At 40.8% G+C, this 17314-nt stretch overlaps 1 protein-coding gene across 4 annotated transcripts in view; it reads left to right on the plus strand.

The window, feature by feature from the left end:
• The window catches only part of LOC309394391 (patatin-like phospholipase domain-containing protein 2), a 40744-nt gene that overhangs the window by 15662 nt on the left and 7768 nt on the right, over window positions 1-17314 (plus strand). For 3 of the 4 annotated variants that reach the window (XM_081957481.1, XM_081957482.1, XM_081957483.1), the window contains exons 2-6: window positions 3399-3631; window positions 4054-4119; window positions 8183-8392; window positions 11924-11984; window positions 16383-16598. In XM_081957481.1, the coding sequence (XP_081813607.1) occupies window positions 3399-3631; window positions 4054-4119; window positions 8183-8392; window positions 11924-11984; window positions 16383-16598 (786 nt within the window). The remainder of the gene's footprint in view (window positions 1-3398; window positions 3632-4053; window positions 4120-8182; window positions 8393-11923; window positions 11985-16382; window positions 16599-17314) is intronic. The other variant, XM_081957484.1, reaches the window with a different exon arrangement.

Genomic DNA, 17314 nt, shown 5'->3' on the forward strand with positions numbered 1-17314 from the left:
TTCCCCTGGAGTGGGGAGGGAATGGAGATTTTGCAGTATCCTTCCCCTGGAGTGGGGAGGGAATGGAGATTTTGCAGTATCCTTCCCCTGGAGTGGGGAGGGAATGGAGATTTTGCAGTATCCTTCCCCTGGAGTGGGGAGGGAATGGAGATTTTGCAGTATCCTTCCCCTGGAGTGGGGAGGGAATGGAGATTTTGCAGTATCCTTCCCCTGGAGTGGGGAAGGAATGGAGATTTTGCAGTATCCTTCCCCTGGAGTGGGGAGGGAATGGGGATTTTGCAGTATCCTTCCCCTGCCACACCCACCAAGCCACACCCACCAAGCCACGCCCACAGAACTGGTAGTAAAAAAAATTGAATTTCACCACTGGGTTTTGGGCTCAATTTTGGTTATAAGTGGGGGACTACCTGTAAGAAGTTCCAAACCTAAATAATGAAATGGCATTTTGCACAAATGGTAGAAAACTAATAAAAAAACACCTTACTTTATTAGATATTTTGTTTATGTCTGCCTTAGGTCTGTATGTTGCCAGACCATATTTTTGGGAGCTGCTGTTGCTTGAAGAATTAACCCTTGTTGCCTTTTCACTGTTTTTCATTTTACAAAAAAATCTGTTCATAGTACAGTATTTCAGTTTTGTTTGAAGTATTATTGGATTGATGTTTCAAATTAAAGAAAGGAAGAATTTGTCAGTAAATTAGTAGTATTAGTAGTATATGTAGATATTTCACCCAATACTGATAAAAAAATTACAGACATTCATTGTATTTAAAACAAAACAAAAGAAATGCTTGCGTGGTAGAGGGGATTGCAAATTAACCCTGAATTTCAATTGTGCTTGGTGATTCAAGAGTTGGATTCCCTGATTTGAAAGAGAGAATAAAAACAAATATTTTTGATTAGGTATAAAAACCAGCCAATTTTTGTAGCTCCTATGAATACATTTAACCATCCTTATTTTCAGAAGTAGCGTAATTGCCTATCTTATTAAATATGAGCAATGCTTGAGTGTTGTTTGGCAGAGAAGCCAATTTGCCTATTGTTCAAAAGCAACAATTATAAAAACCTAAGAAGGAAAGAAACAGCCTTTTCTGCAGCCAATATTCGGAGACGCTCTTGATAAACTGGGGGAAAAAACTCACTCCTGTAACCAGGCAGATGAACTATCAGCCAATTTCCTACTCCCTGGCACCCATCATATTATCTAACCTTGTAACAAATTATGTCCAGAAAGCAATCAATGTCAGTCAACATTAGAAAGTTAACAGGTTTGATCATAACTTACAAAGAGGATATTATTCCTCCTCCTCCTCCTCCTCCTCCTCCTCCTCCTCCTCCTCCTCCTCCTCCATCATCATCATCATCGTCTTCTATCTTCTATCTTCTTCTATCTGCTATCTTCTTCTAACTACTTCTTCTATAAATATAAAAACGGCTGTGTGTGTGTGTTCCAGCATAACTCTGGAACACCTCAAGCAATTTCAACCAAATTTGGTACACAGATGACTTACTCTGGAAACAAATACTGGGGGAGGGGGGAGGGTAAGACACCCCTAAAACTCATTGGGGGGGGGTGTTCTGTTAAGATGCAACCTGTTGTGCCTTAAAATGACTTCTATACTGTTGCATTCCCTGAGCATATACTTCCGTAAAATGGCTTCTACTGTGCAGCTCAGTGGAGTTGCCATGATAACGGCTTCACAGTACTCTACAAAGGGGCTCCCTCTGGTAAGGGGGGAACCAACATTAGAAATTACGCTTGGTCTGGATATTTTCATCTTATAAATAAATACCCGGGCAACGCCTGGTTATTGGCTAGTTTCTTTTAAAAATTAAAATAAATCAGGCCTAGGAGATTATCCGTTGATGCCAACCTAACAATCTCCCTCATGAGATTGTTTTTCTTTAGTTGAATAGAAACTCTGTCTTGCCCCACTTTGGGGCCATCCATTAGCTGAGGCAGATCTGAAGATGCCAAATTTTCCATGAGGTGCTGAGCTACCCCTAGTAGGGTTTTTGTTTCAGTGTAGATTCTACAGATTCCCTCCAAAATTTTGGCATGCCATTCAGCTACCTTCGGCCAGTTGGCAAGATAAATATTTACTTAATAGAATCCTAATTTACCTTGCATCACATGCAAACATCTTAAGTCAGCTGAGTGCCAGATTGGATATCCTGTCTGGAAGAGGGCGTTTTTCTCGAACAAGTTAAGCTCCCAACCTCTTTGCTGAGCTCCAAATGGCACTAGGATCCTCGGTAGATTCAGCATGGAATAGCAGAGAGGAGGACAGAGAGAAAAATTACAAAAGGGAAATTGGGTAGGGAACCAGAACACAGAAATGAGTTGCAAATATATATTTGTCTCTAGTTGAAACAAGACCAATTTTCCTTTGCTGGTGTTTTAGTTGGATAGAGAATCTGCAGCTCTCTGAGCAGATGAATTACTTCTGAAATAATTTAGATAAGAGTTTTCTCAACTGAGGTTTTTAAATAGAATAGAGTAACAGAGTTGGAAGGGACCTTGGAGGTGTTCTAGTCCAACCTCCTGCTTAGGCAGGAAACGCTACACCACTTCAGACAAATGTTCTTCTTAAAAGAGTCCAGTGTTGGAGCATTTACAACTTCTGGAGGCACATTTTTCCACTGATTAATTGTTCTAACTGTCAGGAAATTTCTCCTTAGTTCTAAGTTGCTTCTCTCCTTGATTAGCTTCCACCCATCGCTTCTTGTCCTGCCTTCAGGTGCTTTGGAGAATAGCTTGACTCCCTCTTCTTTGTGGCAACCCCTGAGATATTGGGATACTGTTATCATGTCTCCCCTAATCCTTCTTTTCATTAAACTAGACATACCCAGTTTCTGCAACCGTTCTTCATATGTTTTAGCTTCCAGTCCCCTCATCATCTTTGTTGCTCTTCTCTGAACTCTTTCTAAAGTCTCCACATCTTTTTTTACATCATGACGACAAAACCTGGATGCAGTATTCCAAGTGTGGCCTTACCAAGGCCTTATAAAGTGGTATTAACCCTTCACGTGATCTTGATTCTATTCCTCTGTTTACACAGCCTAGAACTGTGTTGGCTTTTTTGGCAGCTGCTGCACACGGCTGGCTCCTATTTAAATGGTTGTCCACTAGGACTCCAAGATCCCTTTCACGGTTACTACTATTGAGCAAGGTACCACAGAAAATATTCCAGATACCTGCATATGAAAGGATAAACGTATTCAACTGGATGGCCTTAATAAAATCAGGTGTTGTGGAATGTTAGCTTTGGAATATTTCAAGACATGTTTGGCTTTTTAAAAACATTTTAAAATGAAATAATCAATGGAGGAAGCGTGCATTTGTAAGGAATACTTCAATCTGACATCTTGTCTCATAATGCTTATATATCTTTCAGCACAGGCTTGTGCAGACGTTTTCAATCTAGCTAAAGAAGCCAGGAAACGAAATCTTGGTCCTCTTCATCCTTCCTTCAACGTGATGAAAATAATTAGAGACGGCCTCTACAAAAATCTTCCTGAGAACAGTTACAAATTGTTATCAGGGAAAGTTTCAATTTCACTAACAAGAGTGTCTGACGGGGAAAACGTATTAATATCCGATTTTAATTCCAAAGAAGAGGTTGTGCAGGTATGTTCGGTACTGTCACTACTTTTTTTTTTACCATGTTATTACCACGTTTCCCTGAAAATAAGACTGGGTCTTATATTAATTTTTGCTCCAAAAAAATGTGTTAGGGCTCATATTTCGGTTAGATCTTGTTTTTGGGGAAATATGGTACTAAATGTATCCATCTGATTGACAATCTTAACTGGGGCTTATTTTGGGGCATAGGGCGTATATTAGGGGTTATTTTCCAGTTGGGTCTTATTTTGGGGAAAAACACGGTATTTACAAACATGGGGGATCTTGTCCCTAGGAGTCACCCATCTGATTGTTTGAAAAGTTTCCCTGAAGGAATTGGATTTGTAAACTGCATTGTTATAAGACGTTTTTCCTTTGCAATTAGAAATAAATATAGCTAATCTTTATTTTTAAAAAATCTTTCATAGGTCCTGCTTTGTAGCTCATTTGTGCCTATATATTGTGGCCTCATTCCACCTTCATTTAGAGGGGTGGTAAGTATTATTTCTTGGTTATATTGAGATTTATATTGGGATTTATTGAGATAAACTGAGTTGAAGTAATCTCGCTGTAATTTGATGGGACAACAGTTTCCTCTTCAGAGTTAAAATGGGGTAACTTCAAAATTAGCTCACTTATGTCTAAACATTGGTGAATCAAGTCAGCTTCACCAGCGGGGTGAAGGAAAATCATCTGATGAAAATAACGGATATTATTTCCAGTTGTGGGAAGAAGTGTGAAAGAAAGCGTACCAATAAGAGAGCTCTGTGAAAATAATTTGACTTTTTAAAAATCTACATATTAAACGCCAGGGTCATTTGATTTAAAACTAGATTTTGTCGCGTGATTACCAGTACATGTAGTCCTCGACTTACAACGGTTTGTTAGTGACTGTTCAAAGTTACAACGGCACTGAAAAAAGTGACTCATGGCCGTTTTTCACCCTTACAACCGTTGCAGCATTCCTCCCGATGGTTGTGGGATTTAAACTCTTGACAACTGGTTCATACTTAATGACCGTTGCAGTGTCCCGGAGTCTTGTGACCATCTTTTGCGACCTCCTGACAAGCAAAGTCAATGGGGAAGCCAGATTCACTTCACAACCGTGTTACGAATTTAACATTTGCGCTGATTCACTTAACAACCGTGGCAAACAAAGGTGTAAAACGGGGCAGAATTCACTTAACAAATGTTTCACTTAGCAACAGAAATGTTGGGCTCAATTGTGGTCGTACGTTGAGGACTACCTGTCCTCGACTTCCTGTCTCAAAGGTATAATAGTGCTTTTGAAAGTCCCTATCTTTTCCTCAGGATATTTAGAGGGAGTTGGGATGATGCCTGTTCTTTAAAGAACAACAATGTACCATATTTTTCGGCGTATAAGACGCACCTTTTTCCCTCAAAAAAGAGGCGGAAAATCTGGGTGCATCTTATACACTGAATACAGCATTTTTTGCCTCCCAAAGCCCCACCCCTTCACCAAAATGGCTGTGCATAGCCTTTAGGAAGCTTTCAGAGAGTTCCTGGGGGCTGGGGAGGGCAGAAATGAGCGAAAAACAGGCAGTTTTTTGCTTAATTTTGCCCCCCCCCCCCAGTCCCCAGGAGCTCTCTGAAAGCCCCCTAAAGGCTATGCATGCACTTTTTTTGACAAAAAACGGGTCCGTTTTTACGAAAAATGGGCCATTTTTGCTCATTTGGGGGGGTACCCCCCCCAAGCCTCTTAAAGGCTATTCATGCCCTAAAAAAAAAAGGCCCGTTTTCATGAAAAACACATCATTTTTGGGAGGTTTTTTGCAAAAACTTTAAAATTTTCCTCTTCGAAATCTTGGTGCGTCTTATGCTCCCAAAAATACAGTATTTCAAAATGGGAAACCATACTGCCAAGCTTCATCAGTTATGGTCAGGGTGGGCTAAACTATTTGATTTTGTGGTCCCAAACCCCTCTTATACCTTGCATTCTTCACTCTTCTTACCCTGTTTCCCTGAAAATAAGACCTCCCTGGATAATAAGCCCAATATGGCTTTTGAGCGCGTGCGCTCAAATAAGCTCTCCCCAAAAAATAAGCCCTTCCCAAAAATATTGCAACACAGCAGCATCCATGAAGTGACCATGCTCGCCGCCATCTGCGCCTCAAAAATTATAAGACCTCCCCGAAAATAAGGACAAGCGCTTATTTCGGTGTCAAAAGAAAATAAGACCCTTTCTTACTTTCGGGGAAATACGGCACTACCTAAGGCTTGTGTCATGTTGCATCTTGGGTGGAGGAGGTAAGACGATACGCAGGTATAGTACATTGATATTTGAGTCCGTTGTGCTTCCAGTTAGTGTGTACCTACTTCAAGATTAGAGTTAAGTGCTAGGTGTGTGCAGAGATTTGCAGGGCACAAATACAGTTGTTCAGAAAAGCAACTGTTGAGAACTGGCCTGCATAACAGTAAAAAAATCCTCTTGAAGATTAATGCTAATGATTAATCCTCTTACCTTAAAGTCCTCCCTTGTGCAATGTATTTCAGGGCCAGGCATGGAAGTTAAAGGGTATCTGCCTGTTGGCTATAAAGGAACTATGGCAGTATTAATCATTATTTACTTAGTGGTTGTTTTTCTGCTTTAGTAATAAGAAGGGTTCTTCAGCAGATAATAGCTAGATCAGCGGTCCACATCCTTTGTGGTTTTGGGGCCCGGCTGGGTGGGGGTAGATAGAAACTGAGCTGCGCATGCAGCCCTAATACGAGTGGCATGTTGGCGCTCATGCGCACAGATCGACTTGCGCAAGTAGAATGCTGGTGCACATGTGCACAAGTGCCCCCCGGCCCACCGTTCGCACAGGCTGAGTTGTGTGCACATGGACGCTTACTCCTGCCAGCCAATCGCGTGGCCCTATTCCGAATAGGCCATGGCCCACTAGTGGGCTACAGCCCAGGCGTTGGGGGTCGCTGAGTTAGATCAGTTTATGTATGACAGTTCTAATTTCATGTAATTTTTCTTACAAATACCTCAGTATTATTTTATGATACAAGTATATTTCTGGGGGAAAAAGTAGGTTCCATGTTTTTTAAGTGTATCCATTTAGATAGATTTTCTTAGTTTACATGACTGGACCATCATGTGAAAGAGTTTAGCAAAGTGAGAAATATAATACGTGCTTCTTGATTTTTCCAAACACATTTTTGTTTTTTTGCTATCATTGAGTAAAACCCCTGTATTGCTTCCAGTTCTAATTCTTATTACAAAAACATCGTGATTTGTTTTTAGCTAAATGGGCAGCTGAATAAATAAATAGCTGAATAAACAAATAGCTGAATGAATGAATAAATAAATAAATAAATAAATAAATAAATAAGTAAGTAAATAAGTAAGTAAGTAAGTAAGTAAGTAGGTAAATATAATTAGAAGACCAACATTTTAGTGCTATGAAGTGTGGGAGATGAATGCGGTAGGGCAGGGGTGTCAAACTCGCGTCATCATGGCAGTGTCATGTGATATATCGCAACTTATCCCCCCTTCGCTAAACCGGGGCTGAGTGTGGCCAGCGCGTGACGCATCTGGTCTGTGGGCGCGGGTTTGACAGCCCTGCAGTAGAGGATTGAGGTCTGGCCAGAAATGGCTAAAATTAAATGGTTGAATCATTACAGATTGATCCTGATAAATGGTGAATTAAAATTTGACAATCAAATGGTAGTCTTATTTAAATTCTAAATAGAACAAGGATTTTTTTTTTAAGTGATAACATATGTAGCAATTCCTGTAAACAGTGAGATGCAGTAGGTTATATCGGAACCAAGTGTTTATCTATTTTGGCAACTTTAAGACATGTGGACTTCAGCTGTTAGAGTTTGTTGCATAAATTCAAATCCAGAAGCCCACACAGATAACTGATGCAGCAGGATTCATTAACTTCTTTACATACATAAGAATAGATGAATAAATGTACAATACCAACTGGTGGTTCTTCCAAGTAAACACAAGGCAGGAGAGTTACAGGCAAACACAAGCAATTAGTTTCATTTCAGCAGACAAGCCCAGGCAGACTGCTAGTTTACTTCTCAGAGCAGCAGACTGCTTAGGTTTCTGTTTCAATTCTCTGCACAGACTCAGATGTGTTTAAGCTCCCATTGGCTGACTTAATTGCTATGCCTATTCATTGGCTGACCTTGTTCCCATGTCTCTCCCAGTCATGAACATTTTAACAAGTTCCCAGAATTCCCCACCCAGCATGCTGACTAGAGAATTCTGAAGAGTTGAAATCTGCAACTCTTAAACTTGCCAAGGTTGAAAAAACACTGCCAGTTATCTATCCTCGTACCTCATTAAATTTTCTCCTGTTGTTCAGAAAATAGATTTGGTTTTAAATTACCCCCCCCCCCCAAATTCTAATAGCTTTCCCAATTTCGAGAAATTCTGTCACATTCCTATGAAGCCCAATAATTAATTTCAAGCATTTAGTAAGTGTTTTCTAACCTTTTAAGCTTACCTTGCATAAATCAAATACAATGAGTTTTTGCTTAATTAAGCAAGTACAGCCTTTTATGTTTCCCCTCTTCCTCTCTTCCTTAAAGCGCTACGTGGACGGTGGATTAAGTGACAACTTACCTCGCTATAATTTGAAGAACACCATCACCGTTTCTCCTTTTTCTGGGGAAAGTGACATTTGTCCCAAGGGGAACTCTGCAAATTTCCACGAGATGCATCTGACCAATACAAGCATTCAGTTTAGCTTAGGGAACATGTACCGTTTAACTCAAGCACTTTTTCCTCCAGAGCCCCAGGTATTGTATGTTCAATATTGCCTATTATATGATCATTATTTTCATTGATGCTGATAGTTATTTGTATGACTTTGAGAAAATGTTATACATATTTTCCAAGCAACACAAAAAACAAGAATGTCGTGGGACTTCAATTAACGTTCCTGTTCCCACACAGCTCCCCAAACGCAACAAATCCTCTGAAGCTGAAGCAATGATTCCATTATTAGGAGTGCCAGCAGCTCCAGCATAAAGTTTCTCTCTCAACACAAGTTAACAAGTCTGTCCAGCAGGGAGATGAATAGTTATCTGCCACATCTATTACAATACAATACAATACAATACAATAGCAGAGTTGGAAGGGACCTTGGAGGTCTTCTAGTCCAACCCCCTGCCTAGGCAGGAAACCCTATACCGTTTCAGACAAATGGCTATCCAACATCTTCTTAAAGACTTCCAGTGTTGGGGCATTCACAACTTCTGGAGGCAATTCATTCATCTCCCCCTCCTGCCTCTTATCCCCAGAGCTAGCGTGGGGCCTCGCTAGCCGCGGTGGCTCTTCCTTCCCAAGGACCGGCTCACGGATTTCCTCACTGCTCTCCTCTCCTCTGCCTTCTGCACATCTGCACGTCAGGCACAGAACCCAGCTGTTCCTCTTCTTCCTCATCAGCCGCCTCTAGATCTGGGAGCTGTTGACTCTCCATCTGAGGGCTGACGGACAGCTCTCTGTGTCTGTGTCAGGCCTGCAGCCGGTTCCTTTTAGGATCTTTGGCCTGCCACACACTCTCTCTTTCTTTACTATGCTGTTTCATTAGTGGGGAATTGGGAGGGGGAATAGTAAGGTGTAGAATGCGTTGTTTTGAAAAATAAAAAAAAATCCTTTCTAGAAATCAAGGTCATTCTTTGTCTCTGTACCTCTGCACCTGACTGGAACTAGATGGGTGGAAATGCCAGCGTGGCAGTGGAAGATTGGACCATGTGATGGACTTGTGGGTGTGGGGGCAGGATCATGAACTTTCAACTGGGTGGAAAACCCAGGAAGTTTTCAGATTCAGGTTTTCCACAGATGTACCAACATGTCTCTCTTAATAAATTGGAACTTTGAGGAAAGCTATGCCTTGAACTCTGATTTAATTCTGGATGATATTTGGAACGCTGACATTCTGTCTGTCTGTCTGTCTCTCTCTCTGTCTGTCTCTGTCTCTCCCTCCCTCCCTCCCTCTCTCTCTTTCTCTCTCTCTCTGCCAGATCCATTCCCTCTTCCCCCTCAGAGCTCCCAGGTTGCCTTGATGTTGACCCTGAATCCCAAGCCGCCTCCTCGTCTGATTTGGCTGTTGAAGGGGCCGGCAGCCAAAAGGCCAAAACAGTTCCGTAATCTGCAACCCTAACCATTGGCCAAGCTGGTTGGCAGAGATGGAATTGGCAGGGTAGAAAAGTTCGTAGTTTATATTAGGAACAGTACGGACGCTGTTAAATTTATAAAAGAGCATGTTGAAATATTTTCCAGTACATTATAGAACTTTTTTAGGCGGATGCAGCAGTTGTTGGAAATAGCCAGTTCGAGTGCAGTGATAAGGGACCCAGCTGGAAATCAGGAGACTCTGAGTTCTAGTCCTGCCTTGCATATGAAACCAGCTGGGTGCCCTTGGGGCAGTCTTTCTTGCTCACCTTTAGGAAGGAAGTGGCAAAGGGAAACCACTTCTGAAAACTGCAGGTACTACACCAGGAAGTTGCCAGGAATGACTGACTCAAAGGCACACACACAGACACAAAAAGGTTATTGAACTGTTGTGTTGTGTTTGGAAGTTCACAGCTAGCTTCAAGTTTTGAGTTGATGATATCTGTGGTTTAGCAAAAGTAGATAATTTGTTTTGCACAGAGTTATTTTCAGTGATTCCTTAATAACTATGATAAGAAAGATCATAATATGGGGCAAAACTCATTTTACCTATGTCTCGCTTAACAACAGAGATGTTGGACTCAAATGTGGTCGTATGTCAGGACTACCTGTACACCTTTTTTCTCATTCCCATTGACTGCAAAGGAGGGAGAGAAAGAGAAGGGAGGGAGGGAGGAAGCCTTTTTGCTGGATTTGCTGTACATGGAGAAAGACTGTTTGGATTGGACAGTCCACAATTGGATCTAAGGAGTTAATAATGCATGTCATTTGTGTGGCTACATCATACTGTGTGTCATTTGAGGTCATCATGGATGCCACTCTACCATAGACACTGCCAGGGCGACAACTTGAACTGTAAAAAAGAAATACAGTGGATCCACTAAATTAGTGTTTTTTAATTCTAGCTGTCTGGGGAATTGTGGAAGTTTAATTCCACACACCTCAAGGTTGTTATAATGCACTAAATGATCAAAGTGTGGAGAACCTCGATGCCACATTGGATGCACCAATATGTGAAATATTACTCTACTATATTGAATTGATTAGTTGGCTTTCCTTTTTTATGAGATGTGAAAGAAGCTGTTTTTTAGGTCTGTCTTTTTAGCTGCTTCTATTGCGTGGGCATCGTGTTTCAAATGTCTTTTTCAGTTACCGCATTCTGAAATTCTACAATACTCAAGTACCCCATGGTCCAGCTGCTCCCACAGGTTATTCTCAGGGATATAGGAACGGTCTTGGAGAAACTAGCTCCTTAGGAAGACTGCATTGTTAATTCTGCATGGCTTGTGATGCTGCAGGTTTTCTTTCCATATTGCTCAGTGCTCTGTTGCATGGGCAAAAGAAGAGCCAGTTAATATTGCGCAGGGAAACAATTTAGAGAGATTAGGAATAGCTTCATAAAAATCTTCCTTCAAGGATGCATTCATTCAGTACCAGGCTGTCAGTGGAAATAACAGACAGACACAGACTTCAACGGATAATTAAAACTGCAGAAAAAACAATGGCTACCAACCTGCCTTCCATTGAGGACCTGTATACTGCAGGAGTTAAAAAGAGGGCTGTGAAAATATCTACCGACTCCTCACATCCTGGACATAAATTGTTTCAGCTTCTATTCTCAAAACGACACTATAGGGTACTACTGGACACCGTAACAACTAGACACAGGGACAGTTTTTCCCCGAATGCCATTACTCTTCTAAGCAACTAATTCCCACAACGCTGTCCAATTATTTACTAAGTCTGTATTACTATCATTCTTCTCCTCCTTTCTAGTGCCTATCTCTTCCCATTTATGACTAGAACGAACCATGTTGCTTGTGTCTTTACAATTTATATTGCTTTTATTTCTTTCCTAGTATGATTTGCTTGCTTATTAGTAACTTATGACTATCACTGAGTGTTGTATCCTATGATTCTTGATGAATGTATTCTATTCTATTTTTTCCTTTATGTACACTGAGAGCCTATGCACCAAAGACAAACTCCTTGTGTGTCCAATCACACTTGGCCAATAAAGAATTCTATTCCGTTCTAAATTAGTTCTCCGTGTTCTCCATGAATGTAAGTGGCATGAAGTACTGGTATGAAAAATGTTCTTTCCATAAGTTTTAAAACTTATTTAACTAGTTTTCTGTACATTTTTTTTCCAGTTGCTAGCTGAACTCTGCGAACAAGGATATTCAGACTCTCTTAGATTTTTGAAAAAAAACGGTAGGTTACTGTTTTCAAATTTATTTACTTCACATAGCAGAAAGGAGTGTCCAGAATGCTTTATTATGCTCAGATTGATTGTAGGCGGAAACACGTATTTCTTTTTCCCCCAAGTTTTTTATTTGTTTATTTTTAAAATAAATATATCAAATCAATGTGTGAACAGTGTGGCACCTGGGTGTCATACATTCTAATACAAATAAAACTAGTAGAGTTAATAATTATTACATTCATTCAACTTATGTATTTCTAATAATGCTACACATTTATAATAGGTTGTAATCTATCATTGTTCAGTTATTTCATGTTTTCTCTTGTCATTACTTCCCTTTTATTATACAAAAGTATATGCACTAGTATTCCCCCTTCTCTTATTTCTATCACTTATTCTATTCATGTCACCCTTTATTAAAATACTTTTTTCTTTCTATCCTACCTAACTTCTAATCATGTCACTTACCTAAAAAAAAATAGAAGAGGGAGAGAGAGAGAAGGAAAAGCAAATCAGAACAACAACAAAAAGGGAGATCATCCATCCATTGTCTCTTGCCCTCTTCGATACTTTAATTACAGGGCTTTAAGAAACACATATTTCTGATGTTTTCTTTCCGGAATGGGCAAAAAAACATTTTCCCCCCTTCTGCTAGGGTAGGTCATTGTCTTGTCTCTTGAAATTTGAGTGTTATCTTTGGATTCTTCATTTTTCGACAGTCTTGCCCTTCCTGCTGTTGGCTTAGCAGGATGCGGGGTGGGAGTGGTGATATGTGGGAATGCAATTCATGGAGATTGCGAGATTATTTATTGGAACTTCTGAAGTGTTTGACCATCGTAGTAAATGCCATGAAATACCACACAAAATGTCCCTATGCCAGTCTCTCTCTCACCTCCCACCACAAGAATCTTAAGAGTCAGACGGAACTTTTCTTGGTCTGTCTGTCTTGGGCTCCCCTCTTTCAAGATGTACCCTATTTTTCAGAGTATAAAATGCACCGGAGTATAAGACGCACCAAGGTTTTGAAGAGGCAAATTAAAAAAAAAAGTTTTTGCACTCTGCAAACTTCCCAAAAATGGCCCGTTTTTCACAAAAATGGGCTTGTTTCCCCCCCCCCAAAAAGCTATGAATAGCCTTTAGGGGGCTTGCAGAGTGCTCCTGGGGGGGGGGCTGTTTTCGCCCTCCCCAGCCTCCTATAAAGCCTCTGGAGCCTGGGGAGTGTGAAAAAAGCAATGAAAAAATGGGGGGGGAGCGCTGGTCATGCACGCTGGGGTCGCGCATGGCATTATGGGTGTGGCATGCCTACGCACGACACCCCCCTGTGCTCCCCCCGCTTTTGCAAAAAAGGTTCGCCATCACTATTGTAGGGCATTGCACACCAGAACAATTAGACGCAAGGACAGTTTTTCCCCAAATACCATCTCTCTGCTAAACAACTAATTCCCACAACACTGTCAAACTATCTAGTAATGCTGTATTACTTTATTCTCCTCATCTTTCCTATTACCTATCTCCGTATCTTCTGACTATAATTTTGTTGCTTGTAACTTATGATTTATATTGTTTACTTAATATTGTAGTATCATTTGTGCTGATCGCTTATTTAGTATCCTATGACTATCGCTACGTGTAGTATCTTATAATTTATGTTGAATGTATTTTTACGATGACTACGATCATGATGTATCCCTTGTTGCTTGTATGTACACCGAGAGCTTATGCGCTGGAGGCAAATTCCTTGTGTGTCCAATCACACTTAAGCCAATAAAGAATTCTAGCTATCTAATTCTGCAGACTGCCGGCAGTTCCAGACTCACGGTCTCAAGTTTGACTCAGCCTTCCATCCTTCCAGTAAAATGAGGACCCAAATTGTTGGGAGTAATAGGCTGACTCTGTAAACCACTTAGAGAAGGGATGTCCAACTCAATTTCATTGAGGGACGCATCAGGGTTGGGTTTGACCTTGGGAGACTGGGGTGGGCGTGGCTACGGTGGGCATGGCCAGCTTGACATCACTTGTGTTGGGGGCACCTGTGGTGGCCAAAGCACTCTGCCAGCGAAAGTAGGCTCTCAAGCTCCGTTTTTGCTGGCAGACATATCACAGGCTGCTCCTTTGCTGTTCCAGGGCAGGCCTGCGGGCCAGATCTAATCACCCGGCCCACGGGCCTTGAGTTTGATATCCCTGACTTAGAACTGTAAAGTATCATGAAGCACTATATAAGTCTAAGTGCTATTGCTGTCGCTATCTGAAATGCTAAAGTCAGAGGTCAACGGAGACGAGGTCCCTGGGCAGTTCTCGGCCCTATAGGTTGGCTTTCCCCCCTCTCGTGTGGGCAGAGCAAGAAGTGGTCAGAGCAAGAAGTGGTCAGTGGTCTCAGCAGTCATCAGGTGGCCCAAGAGGAGCCGCACTCTGGAGACAACAGGGGCTCATTCGGAAAGCACTCTGAGGAAGGGTAATTACCGTATTTTTCGGACTATAAGGCGCACCACAGTATAAGACGCACCAAGATTTTGAAGAGGTAATTTTTTTAAAAAAAGATTTTGCCCTCTGCAGGCCTCCCAAACCCTCTGCACGCTTTGTTTTTTGTGAAAAATGGGGCATGCATATGCTTTGGGTGACTTGTAGAGTGCTCCTGGGGCTGGGGGGGGGCAAAAAAACAGCCCGTTTTTCGCTCGCTTTTGCACTCCTCAGACCCCAGGAGTACTTTGCAAGCGTCCCAAAACCTCTGCACATCCATTTTTGCAAAGGGGACGGTGTTTCGGGAGGCCAAAAATGCTGTATTCAGTGTATAAGATGCACCCAGATTTTCACCCTCTTTTGAGGGTGGAAGAGGTGTGTCTTATACTCTGAAAAATACGGTAATAATTCCATGAAAGTAGTCCTTTATCGTCATTTGTTTAGCAGCCGTTTCCAATTGAACAAAATGACATGACTATTCCTCATATTTACAATTGATGCAGTATTCCCCATTGCCAGGTGATCAAATTTCCGTTGCTTGGCAACTGGCGTGTAATTAGGTTGTTTGCATTATTCTGGGTTCATTTGCAACCTTCCCAGCTAGCTTCCGTCAAGCAAAGTCAAGGGGGGGGGGGAGCTGTCTTCGCTGAGTGACTGCATGATTCACTTAATAATGGCAGCTTAACAATCATGGCAAAAATGGTTGCAAAATTGTTTACTTAATGGTGGCTTTGCTTAGCAATGCCAGTTGTGCTTCCGACTGCAGTTGTAAGTCGAAGATTACCTGTACAGGTAGTCCTCGACTTACAACAGTTCATTTAGTGACCGTTCAAAGTTAGAAACGGCACTGAAAAAAGTGACTTACGGCCGTTTTTCACACTTGCAACCGTTGCAGCATGGTTGGCAACTGATTCATATTTATGACGATTGCAGCGTCCTGAGGTCATGTGGTCTGCTTTTGTGACCTTCTGACAAGCAAAAATCAATGAAGAATCCAGATTCACTTAACAGCCACATTACTCACTTAACAAATGCAATGAATCGCTTAACAACTGTGGCACAAAAAAATCATTAAATGGGACAAACTCACTTCACAAATGTTTCACTTAGCAACATAAATTTTGCACTCCAATGGGTCGTAACTGGAGGGCTATCTGTATTCAGTTGGGCAGATTTGCCATTGAACGTACGCTGTTGGAAGTACCGTATTTTTCAGAGTATAAGACTCACCGGAGTATAAGACGCACCAAGATTTTGAAGAGGCAAATTTTTTAAAAAAGCTTTTTTGTACTCTGCAGACCTCCTAAAAGCTGCCCGTTTTTCACAAAAATGGGCCTGTTTTTTGTCAAAAAAAAGGGCAGGCATAGCCTTTGGGAGGCTTATAGAGTACTCCTGGGGGCCTTGGGGGTGTGCAAAAATGAGCAAAAACCAGCCCATTTTTCGCTTATTTTTGCCCTCCCCAGCTCCCAGCAGCACTCTGGAAACCACCTAAAGAGTATGCATGGCCATTTTTGCAAAGGGGTTTCGGGAGGCAGATTTTCACTCTCTTTTTTGAGGGGAAAAAGGTGCGTCTTATACTCCAAAAAATATAGTAGCTTTGCGATTTTCTTCCTGTGATACTTTCATCCAATGAATGTTGGCACCTTAAGCAACCCAAGGCTTACCAAAAAGATATGCTATGGAAATGCTATAAACAAATAAATATAAATGTTTGTTAATTCATTGCCATTTGCAGGAATGCCAGGAATGTCTCAGCTTTAAAAGTCGGAAGAAGCTGGTGGAAGTTACAACCCAATTGCAAATAGGCATAACATTCTTAGTCCAAGATTTGAAAATTAAGATTAGAAAATCTTTGTGGTTTTTTTAAAAAAGGCCTACATTTTATGTAGCTTGCTTTGCATACTGTCACTCTTAGCAGAAGCATTTGTTTCTTTAATCTATTTATTAAGGTTTCCTGCAAGAATCAGTGTCTGCCGACTTAGCCTTAACCAAGCAGGAACATCTGGGATATGCTCAAATCTCAGGCTACAGCGATAAAAAAAATGCAGCACATAAAGACAAAAAAGAGATGCAAGACGAAAAATTATTTATTGATCAGCTGAAGGCAACATCTTGGCCATTGGATAGGACTATTTTTGAGAAGCTGCCTCCTAGACTACATAAAGGTAAAATTCTAAATTAATTAATTATTGCAAAAATCTATGTTTAATTCTTTAGCACCAATACGCAGAGACCAGACAAAATGTGCTGCTTTTTAATTATTATTTTTTCCAATTTGTACTGAAGCATTTTGATTTACTATCTAAACAAGACTAGAGAGATTTGGCAATTAACCTTTAGCTGGCCAAAAGTATAAGAAGGCCATTAAAGGAGCTACTTTGAAGGTTGCATGAATTAATTTACTTGAAAAGTTTTGTTACAGAATTTACATTGGTGAATATCATTCATTTTGCACTGATGAAATTTGGTTCCTGAGTGTTACAGAAAAGGGGTGCATAATCAAACATATATAAAGAAATAATCAAATAAACTAGATTAACCATCTCCCTTTATACTGTCTGTGATACATTTGTCATCTACCGTGTTTCCCTGAAAATAAGACAGGGTCTTATTTTCTTTTGATACCTGAAATAAGCACTTGGCCTTATTTTCGGGGAGGTCTTATTATTTCTGAGGCTTATTTTAGCGCATGCGTAAGACAAGTTGATTTTAAGTTAATTTTGGGGGGAACTATTAGATGATTTAGCTGTGCAGAGTGTTTGTCAAGCCTCTTGACAGCCCAAATTGGCTTCCTTTTCCAAATTAAAACAGAGTTTTATTTTTATTTTCTTTTTTTTCGGTGTCAAAGAATGATTTTTCTATGAATCCATTTTAGTTAGAG

Source organism: Natrix helvetica, assembly GCF_964273705.1.
Source record: "Natrix helvetica genome assembly, chromosome: 6".
NCBI lineage: Eukaryota > Metazoa > Chordata > Lepidosauria > Squamata > Natricidae > Natrix > Natrix helvetica.